Genomic DNA, 13,167 nt, shown 5'->3' on the forward strand with positions numbered 1-13,167 from the left:
GGAGACATCTGAAAGCAGCCCTGTTTAGGGAAGCTTTTAATGTTTAATAGATTATTGTATTTTAACATTCTGTTGGAAGCCGCCCAGAGTGGCTGGGGAAACTCAGCCAGATGGGCGGGGTATAAATAATAATAATAATTATTATTATTATTATTATTATTATTATTATTATTATTTATTATTGATGTATATTAATCCACTCATTTAAATTAGGATTAATAGAATATTTTATTTCCTTTCTATTTTTCATCTGCTAGATTAGCAACACACACACGGAAATGAGACTTGTGAATGACCATATGTGAATTTGGTATTGAGTGGTAAAGGACCGATCCATCTATCCCTATCTATTCTATAATATTCATGCTAACCTCCTTGCAAAACAGCCGTTCCTATACATCATTTACAAACTTCCAGTTGCGGCTCTTCTGCCGAGTAGGGAAATGCAAACCAGAAATGTTCTGATTTCCCAAAGGCAGCAATGCTTAACTCATTACTGCACGACCCTTTTAAAAACTATAAATTGCATTGTGTTACTGTTGTGACAAGCACAGTTTAAAACTTGAACATCACCACAACCAATGTTTGGAGGGCTTTTGGGGGGCGGGGCGGGGTTGGAGATGGTTTTGGTAGTGCAAAGTCATGCATTGTAAACAAGCAAAGTTCTGGCCACATGGTCTTAAAATCTTTGTGGTGGCTTTTAAAGGACTCAGATCTTTGCCTTTGAGCTCAACTTTAAACAAGAAACAAGGGGATGGAACAAAGAAAGGCAAGCCCTGAGTGTGGATAAAAGCAACTGATCCACGTCTGAGATCAATGTACAATATTTTCAGTATGTGTGTAGCAACTGCAACAACAAGGAGGAACAGAAGCAGAATAGAACTTTGTCTCATAGAGAAAACACACCATGAAAAGAGAGACTTTTTCTTTCTTTCTTTTTACTGGTTCATTTGAAAACAAGTACATCTGCAATTGTACGTGTGCGGCCACTTTGTAAACTAGGGATGAGAAATACTTGAAATTTTTCAGAATTCTACAGAGTGGCTTTGGAGTACATTTCTTGGAAATTTGCATGATTTTACTTAACAACGGTAGGTGTATTACATATGCAAATTTTATCTTCTAGGGCAAAAGAACAAAGAGAAATGTTACTAGTCAGGACCTGTGGAATCAAATCCTTGCTCTTATCAAAGCACGAGAAATTACAAATTCCATAAAGCACATTGTTATTTTTCTAATGTATCCCTGACCCATAATGAGAAGCAATCTAACATATAGATTTTGCATTCAATATCGCTGTCAAAAACTACATTACACATCAAATGTTAATGGCACTGGGGAGTTGGGGTGATTAATACCATAACAAATGGTATATATTACAAATTTTCTTTTGTTCTTTACTCACAATGACGCATACAGCCAGGATTTAACCTTTAAGGGTTAAAGAGTTTAATCAATGTCAATGTCTGATCTTCTGAAGGCGATAAAGAACGGTCTGTCTAGCGATACCCAACAGAACATCACTTTGTCAAGCCACAAAGCGCCCAAAAGCTTGTCAAGTAAGTTACCAGAAACCTCTTTGTGGTTAGAACTCAGCTCCTTCCTGCTTGACCTATTATTTGATATTTGACCACTTGGTTGCAAGACACTTGCTCTTTCCAGCTGAAATGTCACTGGGGCATCTTGTCAGCTCCCCGACATCTCGGCCTGACATACAATTTTACTTTTGTGTGCTACAAGGCAGAAAATGCAGGGCAATGGCCTTGCTTTAAATTCTGTCAGCATCAAAGATGGGCGTCACTCTTGGGTCCTACTACCAAAAAACAACAACAAGAAAAGGAGTCTATTTTGAAGGTCAAAACGGCCATTACTTTAAAGTCTCTGCAGCTTAAACACTAAATTTATTACCTGCTATCCTGGTTTGGGAACTGCCCTTATAACAAGCACATAAACATATCTAAAAGAGAGAGAGAGAGGGAGGGAGAGAGAAATTCCTCCCCGCACAATTGTTTCTACTTTCTTATCAAACGCGGATTTGATAAAAGGATGAGTTTGCAATGCCTGCAGGGACCGGATTCCACACTTAACTTAACTTGTTCAAATGGGCAAGTAGTATCATGTAAGTTTACAAGGAGCAACCTGACCTTCTCACATTGACCAGGAGTGACATTATTGTGCAGGAAGAGAAGCAGTCACATCATTTCTGTTTTGCACAACCTGCTTAAAGTTTGCAACTAAATGCTTGTCTTCAGTTGAGCTGACAAGAGAGGAGAGGGGGTTCACTGAACCATGGCAGGGCTGCCATGAAATGACAGGAATCATTGGCATACATTTCAAATAGCTCTCTCAATCCTATTAAAGTATTGCAGCCCTGTTTTAAAATAGACAAGTATGAAACAACTTTGATAGATAGAGACTAAAATGGCTTATTGATTTTTTTTTTAAAGTCTGAGGAAAATTACCCAAAATGTGTCATTCTTTAACATTTAAAAATATATTACATAAAAATGAGCTACCGTGATAAAGAAAACTTTTTTTCTTTTTCTTTTAATGAACTCTTTTTTCAGTATGCTGGGCTGGGAATGCAGGAACATAGCAGAAACCCGTGGAACCCCCCCCCCCCCCGGGCAATGAATAATGCAAAATTAATGCCACGGAAATGCATAGAGAAATAAGTGCAATTCGAAGGCTCAAAACATCCAAATAAGCGAGGGTTTTTAATTAGTTACACACATATATTTATATATAGCTGCTTACAAAAAAAATATCGAATCTTAACATCCATTTTGCATCGCTCGTTTGGTGGTGGGTATGAAATTCAGGGTCGAAGAATATGAGGAGATCTGAGAATGAGGTCTGTTGTGTACCAAGGCAAAAGATGTATCGTAATCTGACTCTGCCTTGAGTGGCAAAAAGTCTGGGATGCAACTCTGGTCCAGCTGGGTTAAGGATCTTGAAGGTCTAGGGATGCTTAAAGTGTTTTGCGGCTCCTATAAGGCAAAAAGAAAAGGAATAAATAAATAAAATACATACACATTAGCCATAGTCCAATTAAGAAACGGTATGCTCAAATTCCAAGGTATATCAGTACAACCCAGTGCACGGTTTAAAGCAGTTTTAAGCCCCATTAATTTCAACAAGCACACCATGATCATCTATGCATTAGTTAACAATAATTTTTGAACAGGTGGGTAGCCGTGTTGGTCTGCCATAGTCAAAACAAAATCGAAAATTCTTTCCAGTAGCACCTTAGAGACCAACTGAGTTTGTTCCTGGTATGAGCTTTCGTGTGTCATACCAGGAACAAACTCAGTTGGTCTCTAAGGTGCTACTGGAAAGAATTTTCGATTCTGTTTTGAATAATTTTTGAAAACATTGTTATTTGTTTCGCCTTATAATTCAACTACCCTTCTTATTTTCACATTTGAATGCTCTAGATTCTCTCATTCCTGTATGAATGCCTCGCTAGACGAAAAACTCGCTAGACGAAAGGCATTCGCTAGCGGAAGGCTGTCTCGCAAGACGAATTTTTCAATGGGCGCAAGACGAATTTTTTTTTGTCAAACTGCTATTCTCCCGTTGGTGCTTCGCAAGACGAAAAATTCGCTATACGGTAACACTCGCAGAACGAATTATTTTCGTCTTGCGAGGCTCCACTGTATCTCTGCTGCACTGCTGTCATTAAGACTGAAAATTGCTAAATTGCCACAATCAGCTGCAAATCGGAACACGTGATTTTTCGCATTGTAAAGCCGAGAATAGCTTTTTCTCTAAAAGTTGAACTTCATTTTTTTTCTTTTTTCTTTTTAAACTATTGTTTGATGATGCTAAATTGTGCTTGCCCCTGACCTTTCCCAGTTTAAAATCTTGTCTCATTCTCCATCTGGAATAAATTAAACATGGTCAGCAACTACATTCCACCCAAATAGGATACAGTCCTGAAGAAATATTGGCTTGCCCGTGTTTATTAACATCTACAAAACTTTAGCTACATTTTTCATTGATCAGAGCAAATGAAGCGGATAAAGTATTTGGGTGCCATAATCCTGCACATTTTTTCACTCAGAACTAAGTCCCATCGACTTAGAGAGCAAAGAGGTGCCGTTTGAATCAGCTGTGAAGAATGTATAGGAAGAATGAGTACCCTTAAAACAAATATCACATACAACCACCGCCCAAACTAGCAAACACAACTGTATCTAAATTTCAATCTGCATTAGGGACATGCGCTTCTTTAACCAACGGCATCAAAATGCCACGGAATGCATTCGGTGAATTTTATGAGCACCAAATACGGGCTGCAGTAATGAAGTGGAAGGGAATATTTGGAATTTTGCTACTGTGCGCATCGGGTTTTTGAGAGCTTCCCCCTCCCATTCACATTACTGCTACTGGGGAGAAGAAGAAGGAAAAATCAATGGGCTCCATCTAACACCTAGTTCAGCAATTTCCTTTGATGTTGGCTCTTTGATTTCCTGATACAACACAAGCTATCTTGTAGCAGGCTGGCAAGGCGGACCTTTAAGAACCACCAGTATGGTTGCAAGTTCAAATGGTTACCCCAAAGAGATATTTAAAAAGCAGTTGTACACTCAATTCTACAAAGGATTTTGGATTGTGAAGTTTGAGTTAGACAGAAATTAAACTTGTAATCTCTGCTGCGAGTATATTTTCGGTCCTACTACACCCAGCGTATTGGAGCCAAGTTAAAATTGATATGTTTATTGCAATGGCAACACTGACTTCACATGTTTGAACATCTGTTATTCTAATTAGCAAGTTTTAATTATCTAAATGTTTATATAGGATGCCGCAGCAAGAATGCAAAATTTGGATTTCCTGGTTTACTCCAAAGAGAGAAATTCTGATACTATGTGAAAATGTGCTTTGTTTTAAAAATCCTGCTCCAAAAATCAATGGCAAATTGTCATTTCAAATAGGTGCAGTCAATAGGTAAAAGACAGGTTGTTCTGCCTATCTGTCAGTGTCATTTTCCGCATTAACTCGCTTATCATTCTGGTTAAAAATCATAATCATTTCTCACATTTTATTTCCCTCAAAACTCAGCCGATTCTTTTTTTAGAAAAACAAAACAACCTCAAAATCCCAAGCAAGGGGGTAGAAATCAGGTTCCCTCAGAGAGTTGCACGAAAAAAGTATGAAACTTAATGATTGGCAGGTAGTCAATAGACTGTTACAGGAAAAGGCTTCAATGTTTGGCGGTGGGAGGAGGAGGGGAGTCTGGTCTGCTTCAGTTCTCAGGCCCAGGCTGCACCTCCTAGGAAACTGAGGTAGAATAATATCCAAAAAATGGAATGGAAATCTGATTGCTCCTGTAGCCTTGACTGATGGAGGAAAAGCTTTCGCCGCTATTCATACGAACTGTTTTGATCCAGAACTGCTTCATGCATTCAAAACGAATGAAGAAAACACACACATAGCCCTGAAAGTATAACTTACATTGGAATAACTCAAAATAATACAGGTTTTTTGTTTTATTTTTACTATAACCATGTGTTTATGTGCATCAGATTGTGTTTTTCCTCTCAGTATCATTGCGCTCTATCCCTTAGTTGGCAACATTACAGAATCGGAACTTAAGACTCTCTGTGCAGGAGCACCAACAGATCATTTGAACTGGGAATGTGTGTCTATGTGCATATTCGCTGAGGCGACTGTATTTACTGATGGGTTCTGTCCAAGAGAGTGGCTCCATGTTGCAACACCTTAGAGACTAGAGATGCTCTGCAAATTTTCCCTAGCCTGGCTAAAAAAAAAAAAAAGAACTTCTGGGGGGTCTTAAAATCCTACTACTGCTCAGATCAATATTTGGGCTGGAGAAGGATACTTGGTTTCTCTCTGCTCATCTCGAGCTCCAAAATGTTCAACTACAGAGGCGTTCGAAAACCGAGGTGCCGCTGTATTTTCTGTGACCACATGTACAGTATATTTTGATATTTACGGTACATTTCTAAACATTCTTGAATGATGTATCTTGAAATCATCTAACTTCTGCAAGAACCATTTATGTCAGTTTAATGAATTTGCTGCATGATCCGGATTCTTACGGAGGCAGCAAGCTACTGAGGTAGAGGAAACACATGCAAATACACACTCACACCAACCACACCCAGTTTTTCAGGATTCAACAACTATCTTGTAGGTAGAGAACCAGCACCCCACAAGATCAGGTTTGTACTGTGGTCGGTAAAATGGGGTGTCTGCAGTTTCTTCACAGACTGCTCTGCTACCACCTTGTTTTCCCATCCAGATTTAGGATGCACCCTGATGGCCTTAAGACCCCACAAATTTGTCTAATTCTCCATTAAACCATCCAAGTCGGCGGCCGTCACTGCAGCTTAGAATCATGGAATTGTAGAGTTGGAAAGGACCAGATCCCTGCAATGCAGGAATCTTCTGCCCAATGTGGGGCTCGAAACCACGCCCACGAGATTAAGAGTCTCATGCTTTACCAACTGAGCTATCCCAGTATGTGGTAGCAAATTCCATAGTTCAACAATGCACTGTGCAGGATGCTCTTTCTTTTGTTCCGAATCTTCGAACGTTCAGCTCAAGTGGATGGTTCCGGGTTTCTGTACTGTGAGAGAAAAACTTCTCTCTGTCCACTTTCCCCCACACCCCTATAATCTCACAAAGCTCTATCATCAAAACAAAATAAAAAAATTTTTTTCCAGTAGCACCTTAGAGACCAACTAAGTTTGTTCTTGGTATGAGCTTTCATGTGCATGCACACTTCTTCAGATACCTATCATGTCCCTGCTTACTTGCCTTTGTCTTAACTAAAATATTGTAAACTTTTTTTGCGGAGGAGTTGCTCCCAATCCTTGATCATTTTGGTCGCCCTTTTTCTAAATCTTCCCCAGCTCTGCAATATCCTTGTTGAGTGGCACTTGTAACACCCCTCCCCTTGTGTGCATCCCTCAAATGGGATGCAGGTGGCGCTGTGGTCTAAACCACTGGGCCTCTTGGGCTTGCCAATCAGAAGGTCAGTGGTTCGAATCCCCGCAACGGGGTGAGCTCCCGTTGCTCTGTCCCAGCTTCTGCCAACCTAGCAGTTCCAAAGCACACCAGTGCAAGCACATAAGTAGGTACCACTGCGGCAGGAAGGTAAATGGCGTTTCCGTGCGCTCTGGTTTCCGTCACGGTATTTCATTGCACCAGAAGTGGTTTAGTCCTGCTGGCCACATGACTTGGAAAGCTGTCTGTGGACAAACACCGGCTCCCTCGGCCTGAGAGCAAGATGAGCACCACAACCCCATAGTCGCCTTTGACTGGACGAAAGTGTCCAGGGGTCCTTTACCTTGCATCTCTCGACTGTTGGCCAGGTAGACCTGATGGAGATCACTCCACGTTGGGGACGATATATACCACAATCCAGAAGAGCAGAGCTGCTTCTCAGGCTCTTAAGGGAGATGGAACTCAGTGAGCGCCCCGGGCTCTTTCTTCTTGCAGACAAGCAGAAAGACAACTCCGTGGCTCTCTCTTGCAGAACGATGGCTGTACGCTCTTGAGCGTTGCCCAGGTTTTTATGCAACGTTCTGCCATGATTAAGCCTCCACTGTCAAGCAACTCCAGCACGCACTCCTTTCATAGCACAACGCTCGACTCTTCTTTTTTTAAATTTAACATAAACCTTTATTAAATTTGTGGGTTTTAAAAAAAAAAATTCAAACATAAAACAAAACAAAACATTAAATCTTACATCACACAAATAATAACAGAAATTACGATAGTCTTTTTCAAATTATAAACCAAATTTAAAATATGACTTCATATTGCTTCTACAACGGTTTTCTTAGTATAATACTCATTTCATTACTCTAGCTAATAATTTAATTACTCTCATTCTTAAAAAAACAACCCAACCCCCCAAAAAATTATATGTAGTTTAAGTCTCCCACGTGCGTATCTTAATCTAAGCAAATCATTAGTTCCTTTTTCAAAACTTCTTTTCTTAAATATTCTTCCACATACTTCCATTCTGCTTTTGTTTTCTGCTTTTGGATGTCTCTTATTGCCGCTGTCATCCTTGCTAAATTCATATATTCTATTAGCTTAATTTGCCATTCTTGGACTGTTGGTATTTTTTCTCCTTTCCAGGTTTTAGCTATACGTATCCTAGCTGTGGCACAAGCATACAAAAGGATGCTTTTTCTGTCTTCAGGAATATTCTCAGGGGCCATACTCAATAGGAATATTTCAGGTTTTTCCCAAATATGATTTTCAACATTTCTTTCAAATTTTCATATATAATATTCCAAAATTCATAAATCTCGACTCTTTATGGAGCTCTAAACATGGAGACAGAAAGACTGGCGACTCTGTTTTCCTCTTTACACTTTGTATTTGAATCTCGCGGACCAAGCCTTGTTCTTGTGTGACTGGCCATATTTATGGGTGCCCATTTTATGGGTGAACGGAAGCCTGGCCCTAAATCCAAGGTGAGTGGCCTTCTAATGTCTGTACCTAAAACCACAGCTAATTTTTACAGGTGGCTGTTTCCCCAACTGTTACCTCCGCTTCAATCGGTGGAGGCTGGGAGAAGATCAATTAAAAGGAAATAAAAAGGGACGAGATTGTATTGACTAGCAAAGGCTTGCTCGCTCAGCCTTTGCAACAAGCTGGAAGGGCCTGTACAAAAAAAAAAAAAAAAGTTTTCCTGCAACGGACAAAAAGCACCGATTAGCCAAACCGTTTTAATTGCCCGATTCGGGAAACCCCTTTGCAAGAGATGTGCATCTATCTGCTGAATTTCCAGCAGTCTGATTTATTTTTTGTCAAGAGTCCCGGATCCTGATGCAGATCTGTGCTCTGGCAGAAAGAGGAAAGGGGAAGCGGCGGTGGGGGGGAGAGGGACTATATTTACATTCACTTTGCCAAACATTAGCATCTTTTTGTCCGATCATTTGAATTCAGAAGGGTTAGGAGAAAACAGCTTAGAGAACAAGGGTTGACACATACAGTGTGAAATCTTAAGGTGCTTGAATGCAATGAGGGAGAAAGCGAGCCCGGACCACATTTCAGCTCCCTAACTGCGCTGCAGCCCGCGTGAACTTTGTGACAGGTCTCTGTCTGTCTCTCAGCCACACTTGAGTAGCTCCTGCTGACATTCAGCTGTCAGACGGCATCCCTTTACCATGCCCCTAACATGCTCTACAGCTTCACCCAATTAACTTGCTTTCACTTGACATTGCAGCAAAAAGCTTCATAATAGGTGGTCAAGGTGCACGGTGCCTGGCTGCCCCCTTAACTGCTCACGCACAGCAAGATGCTTAACTACTTTCCTTCTTCCCAGTTTGCTCCAAAGTGGTGCGGCTGTGATTTAGTCATCCCATTTGCTAAACCGGGAAGAGAAAGACGGGATTCAGCAAAGCCACATTTCTTGTTTTATTTTTAAACCAAGCTTTAAAAATGTAAAAAAAACAAAAAACAACCCAAAACCAAAGGACCGAAATTTGACCATCAATCTTTAGCAGTCTTCCGCATCATTATAAACATTCCTAATTCTATTCCTTAATTAATATTCTTCTCTTATTATCTAACTTATTTTCTAATTAATCACCCTTATAAACACAACCCTAAGCCTCGGTCTCTTCCGAAAGCTTTCCTTTTTAAAGAAATATTAGATTTTTTTTTTTTAAAAAGAAATACACTTTAAAATTGCTCCAATCTTGTTCTGTCGTCTCCTCCTTCTGATGTAATATAATGAAATCAGCAGAGAGGGTACTGAGGAAGTCATGACATAAGAGTAAGAAAGCATTAAAATGTTTGTTTACACATTATGTGATGACAGAAAACTTTTATGTAAATGAAATGATGTTTTATGTGTCTTAAATATGTTGAAATTAATAAAAAGTTATTAAAAAAGAAAGAAATTTGACCATCAAAATAATTTGATTTTTAAAATACACATTTGATTATATCTATACACACACACACAATATGTGTGTGTGTGTATGTATGTGTATGTATATATATATATATATATATATATATATATATATATATATATATACACATGAAATCCTTGCATTTCTATTAGCAACAGGAATGCAGGGAATGTGGGCATCACAATTATTATTTCCAACAATGCCTTTTATGATGCAGAAGGATATGGCTAAGGCACAATTAAAGTGTCTTTATGATTCAGCATTCTCACACCAGAAAAATCATTAGACATTCAGATGATTAACTCTATTACATACTCTGTCGAACAGCTGGCAGTATGTTAAGTAAAATAGTGAGCACCCCCTAAAAAGGCGTATCAAAGAAAGTAAATGGATTGCAAATCTTTTAAGGGCATCCGGGAAAGATTTAAGATTCAGTCACACCTATTTTAACCCCAGATCATTGGCGAGATTTATTCCCCGCTTTTTCTTTCTGCATTATCTAGGTAAACCCCCAGTTTTTATTAGGGTTATCCAAGAGCACAAGGGTCGTCTCATATTCTAAGGAAGTTACAGTATGCTGTGAATGGAAGCCTACTGATCAATATGCTATGGGAGGAATTTAAAGAGAGACCATATATCTGTGGCAGTATGCGTACAATGATCTATTGAACTGAAGGATAAACTCATCGAGACATTAAAAACAAACGTCTTGTTTAAAAATGCACTGTAAGTGTTCCAGGATTGTCTTGCGAGGCAAGGGTCTCCCATACAACAAATTCTCATAACCGCCATTGTTGCTGACCCAGCTACCATATTTTTTGCTCTATAAGGCGCACCGGACCATAGGGCGCACCTCGTTTTTAGAGGAGGAAACAAGATTTTTTTTTCTGGTTTTCCTCCTCTAAAAGCCCTGTTTTTTTGAGGATCAACTAAAAGTTTTGCAGCTTTTTTTGCAAAGGGGGAAAAGCAAAGAAGAAAAGCCCTGTTTTTTATGGGGTTCAACTCACATTTCTGCAGCTTCTAAAGGAAATGGAGCCTTTTCTACAGTTTCCAGACAATCTAATCAGCCAGTCACATGTTGCTGGGGAAACAAACAACCTCCCTCTGCATCACATTCAACAAAGGAGGCCTGGGCAAGGGGGCAGGGCTGAAAGGGAGCCGGGACTCTTATCTCTCTCCCGATCTCTTGCTGCTCAGCTGCTGAGCAGGGTCCTTTCAACACCCCCCTTTCTCTTTGTAAAATAAAAAGCATGATCCTCTTTTGGCCCCTGGGCAATTCAGCTCCAGGGACCAATATTCGCTCCATAAGACGCACAGATATTTCCCCTTACTTTTCAGGAGGAAAAAAGTGTGTCTTATGAAGTGAAAAATACGGTAATCGAAATGGGTGCATAACCCTTGCTGGCTTTGAAAATGGATCTCTTCATATGCTATATTGGAGGCCGACGTTTTCTATCTCAAAGAGTTTTCTGCTGAAAAGCGTTTTGTGAGGGATTGAAGAGGTGGTGTGCCATGTCCCCTGCTTTGGAGGGAAAGTCACCAGTGGGGCACATGGGGAGAAGGGTTTGGTACCGCAGCTCGTTGACTTCTGAATACTTTCATTCAATGAAGCTGTTCCACCGTAAGTGGGCTGTAGGTTAGAGACGTGTTCAAAACATCTTTCTACCCGTGTTGCGAGTTTACAAGCTGTAGGTATTATCATGCCAGGCACTCTCAAGAGAGCAAACCCCCTTTCCTTGCTCAAACTACCAATGTTGAGCACTGATTTAATCTCAGAACTACGCCGTCTTGTAAAAAAAAAAAAAAAAGGACCCTCCGGGGGAAAAGAACAATGCTAGTCACATTGTGCCCTTGATAAACCGCTGTTGTATGTAGATAACACTTCTTGATGTGACGGCAACGTAACATTTGCAAAAGGGCATCCCGCTGGGATTTCAGAAACTCTTTGGAATTGCTGTTCAAACACTGGGTGTGTTATCCAAATTCAACATGCCTGAGGTTCACTCATTAAAAAAATAAAATAAAAAAAATTATGGGTCATGCATTTTGTTGGATTGAAACAAACAAAGCAGCTAGCTTTTTTATTATTATTAAATTAAAAATCTGAGAAGGTGCTACATTCCGTAAACGTATCCTTTATAAAAGCAATAAAAATCAGCAAATAGGTTTATGAGGAAATCCCAAAATATTGCTCTGTATGAATTAATTTGAAGGAACTGCCTGACGGCAAGAAATCTAATCCAAAATTCTAGTACCAGGTGGGGAAGACGCTAGAATTCCTAACTCAATGAAGTACACTTGAGTATCCTCATAAAAGTTAGCTGCTTTTAAAATACCTTTCGACCTGACTTAAGATTTTACACGCAGAAAGTTTTTGGTTTGGTGACCTTTGCTCCTCCTCCTGGTGCAAGCAGTTTATGAGCAATACCAATCACTTGTGAGTTTTATAAAATCAGAAATTAAACAGAAAAGTGAATTTATTTTGAAAGGGCATTGCAATGAGAGCGGGAAACACACACACACACACACACACACACACACACACACACCCTTAATTGTTATATGAATAACTAGGAGGGGGGAAAGGGTCATACTCTAGGCTCAATTTCAGTTGATGTCTAACAGGCATGCAAGCTTCAAATTATGCTAACTGGGCAAGAAATCAAGCTTATCAGTTATAAACAATTTGAGTGTGGTTGGGCTAGGGTTACAGCTTCTATTGTTTCTGGCCTCATTCATATATACAGTTGTACTTCTGGCTGCACCTAAATAAAAACCTAATAATTCAAGGAAAAAACTATGTATTTATATATATATATATATATATATATATATATATATATATATATATATATATATATATATATATATATATATATACCAATCAGCCGTGGATTGGTACTGACACTGGAAAATCACTTCCCCCAAAACGGCCATACAAGCCGAGAGTCACTAAGCAAACGAAAATCAATATTTTCCGCATGCCAATTGCGTCCTAAGGGAAAGAACATTCTAAAAAGAAATTGTCCCCACCCACCCCCGCCTTTTATATGAATGTAAAATCTGTATACAAGAGAGAGGAAAGAATGTGTGCAAAGGCCTCTGCGGAATAATGCAAATGCAGAGGTAGACAAAGAGATACAGTGGACGCTCGGGTCGCGAACACGATCCGTGCAGGAGGCGCGTTCGCAACCTGCAGCATTCGCAACCTGCGACGCTGCGTCTGCGCACGCGTGTGATGCAATTTAGCGCTTCT

The 13,167-nt window shown here is 39.7% G+C and overlaps 1 protein-coding gene across 1 annotated transcript in view; it reads right to left on the bottom strand.

Annotated features, from left to right (window-relative positions):
* Nucleotides 1–2,698: 2,698 nt before the first annotated feature.
* Nucleotides 2,699–13,167, bottom strand: part of CCDC171 (coiled-coil domain containing 171) — a 190,377-nt gene continuing 179,908 nt past the window's right edge. Inside the window, exon 25 of the mRNA XM_033173593.1 lies at nucleotides 2,699–2,990. Within this exon, the coding sequence (XP_033029484.1) occupies nucleotides 2,775–2,990 (216 nt within the window). The 3' untranslated portion in view covers nucleotides 2,699–2,774. The remainder of the gene's footprint in view (nucleotides 2,991–13,167) is intronic.

Source organism: Lacerta agilis, chromosome 16, assembly GCF_009819535.1.
Source record: "Lacerta agilis isolate rLacAgi1 chromosome 16, rLacAgi1.pri, whole genome shotgun sequence".
Taxonomy (NCBI): Eukaryota; Metazoa; Chordata; class Lepidosauria; order Squamata; family Lacertidae; genus Lacerta; species Lacerta agilis.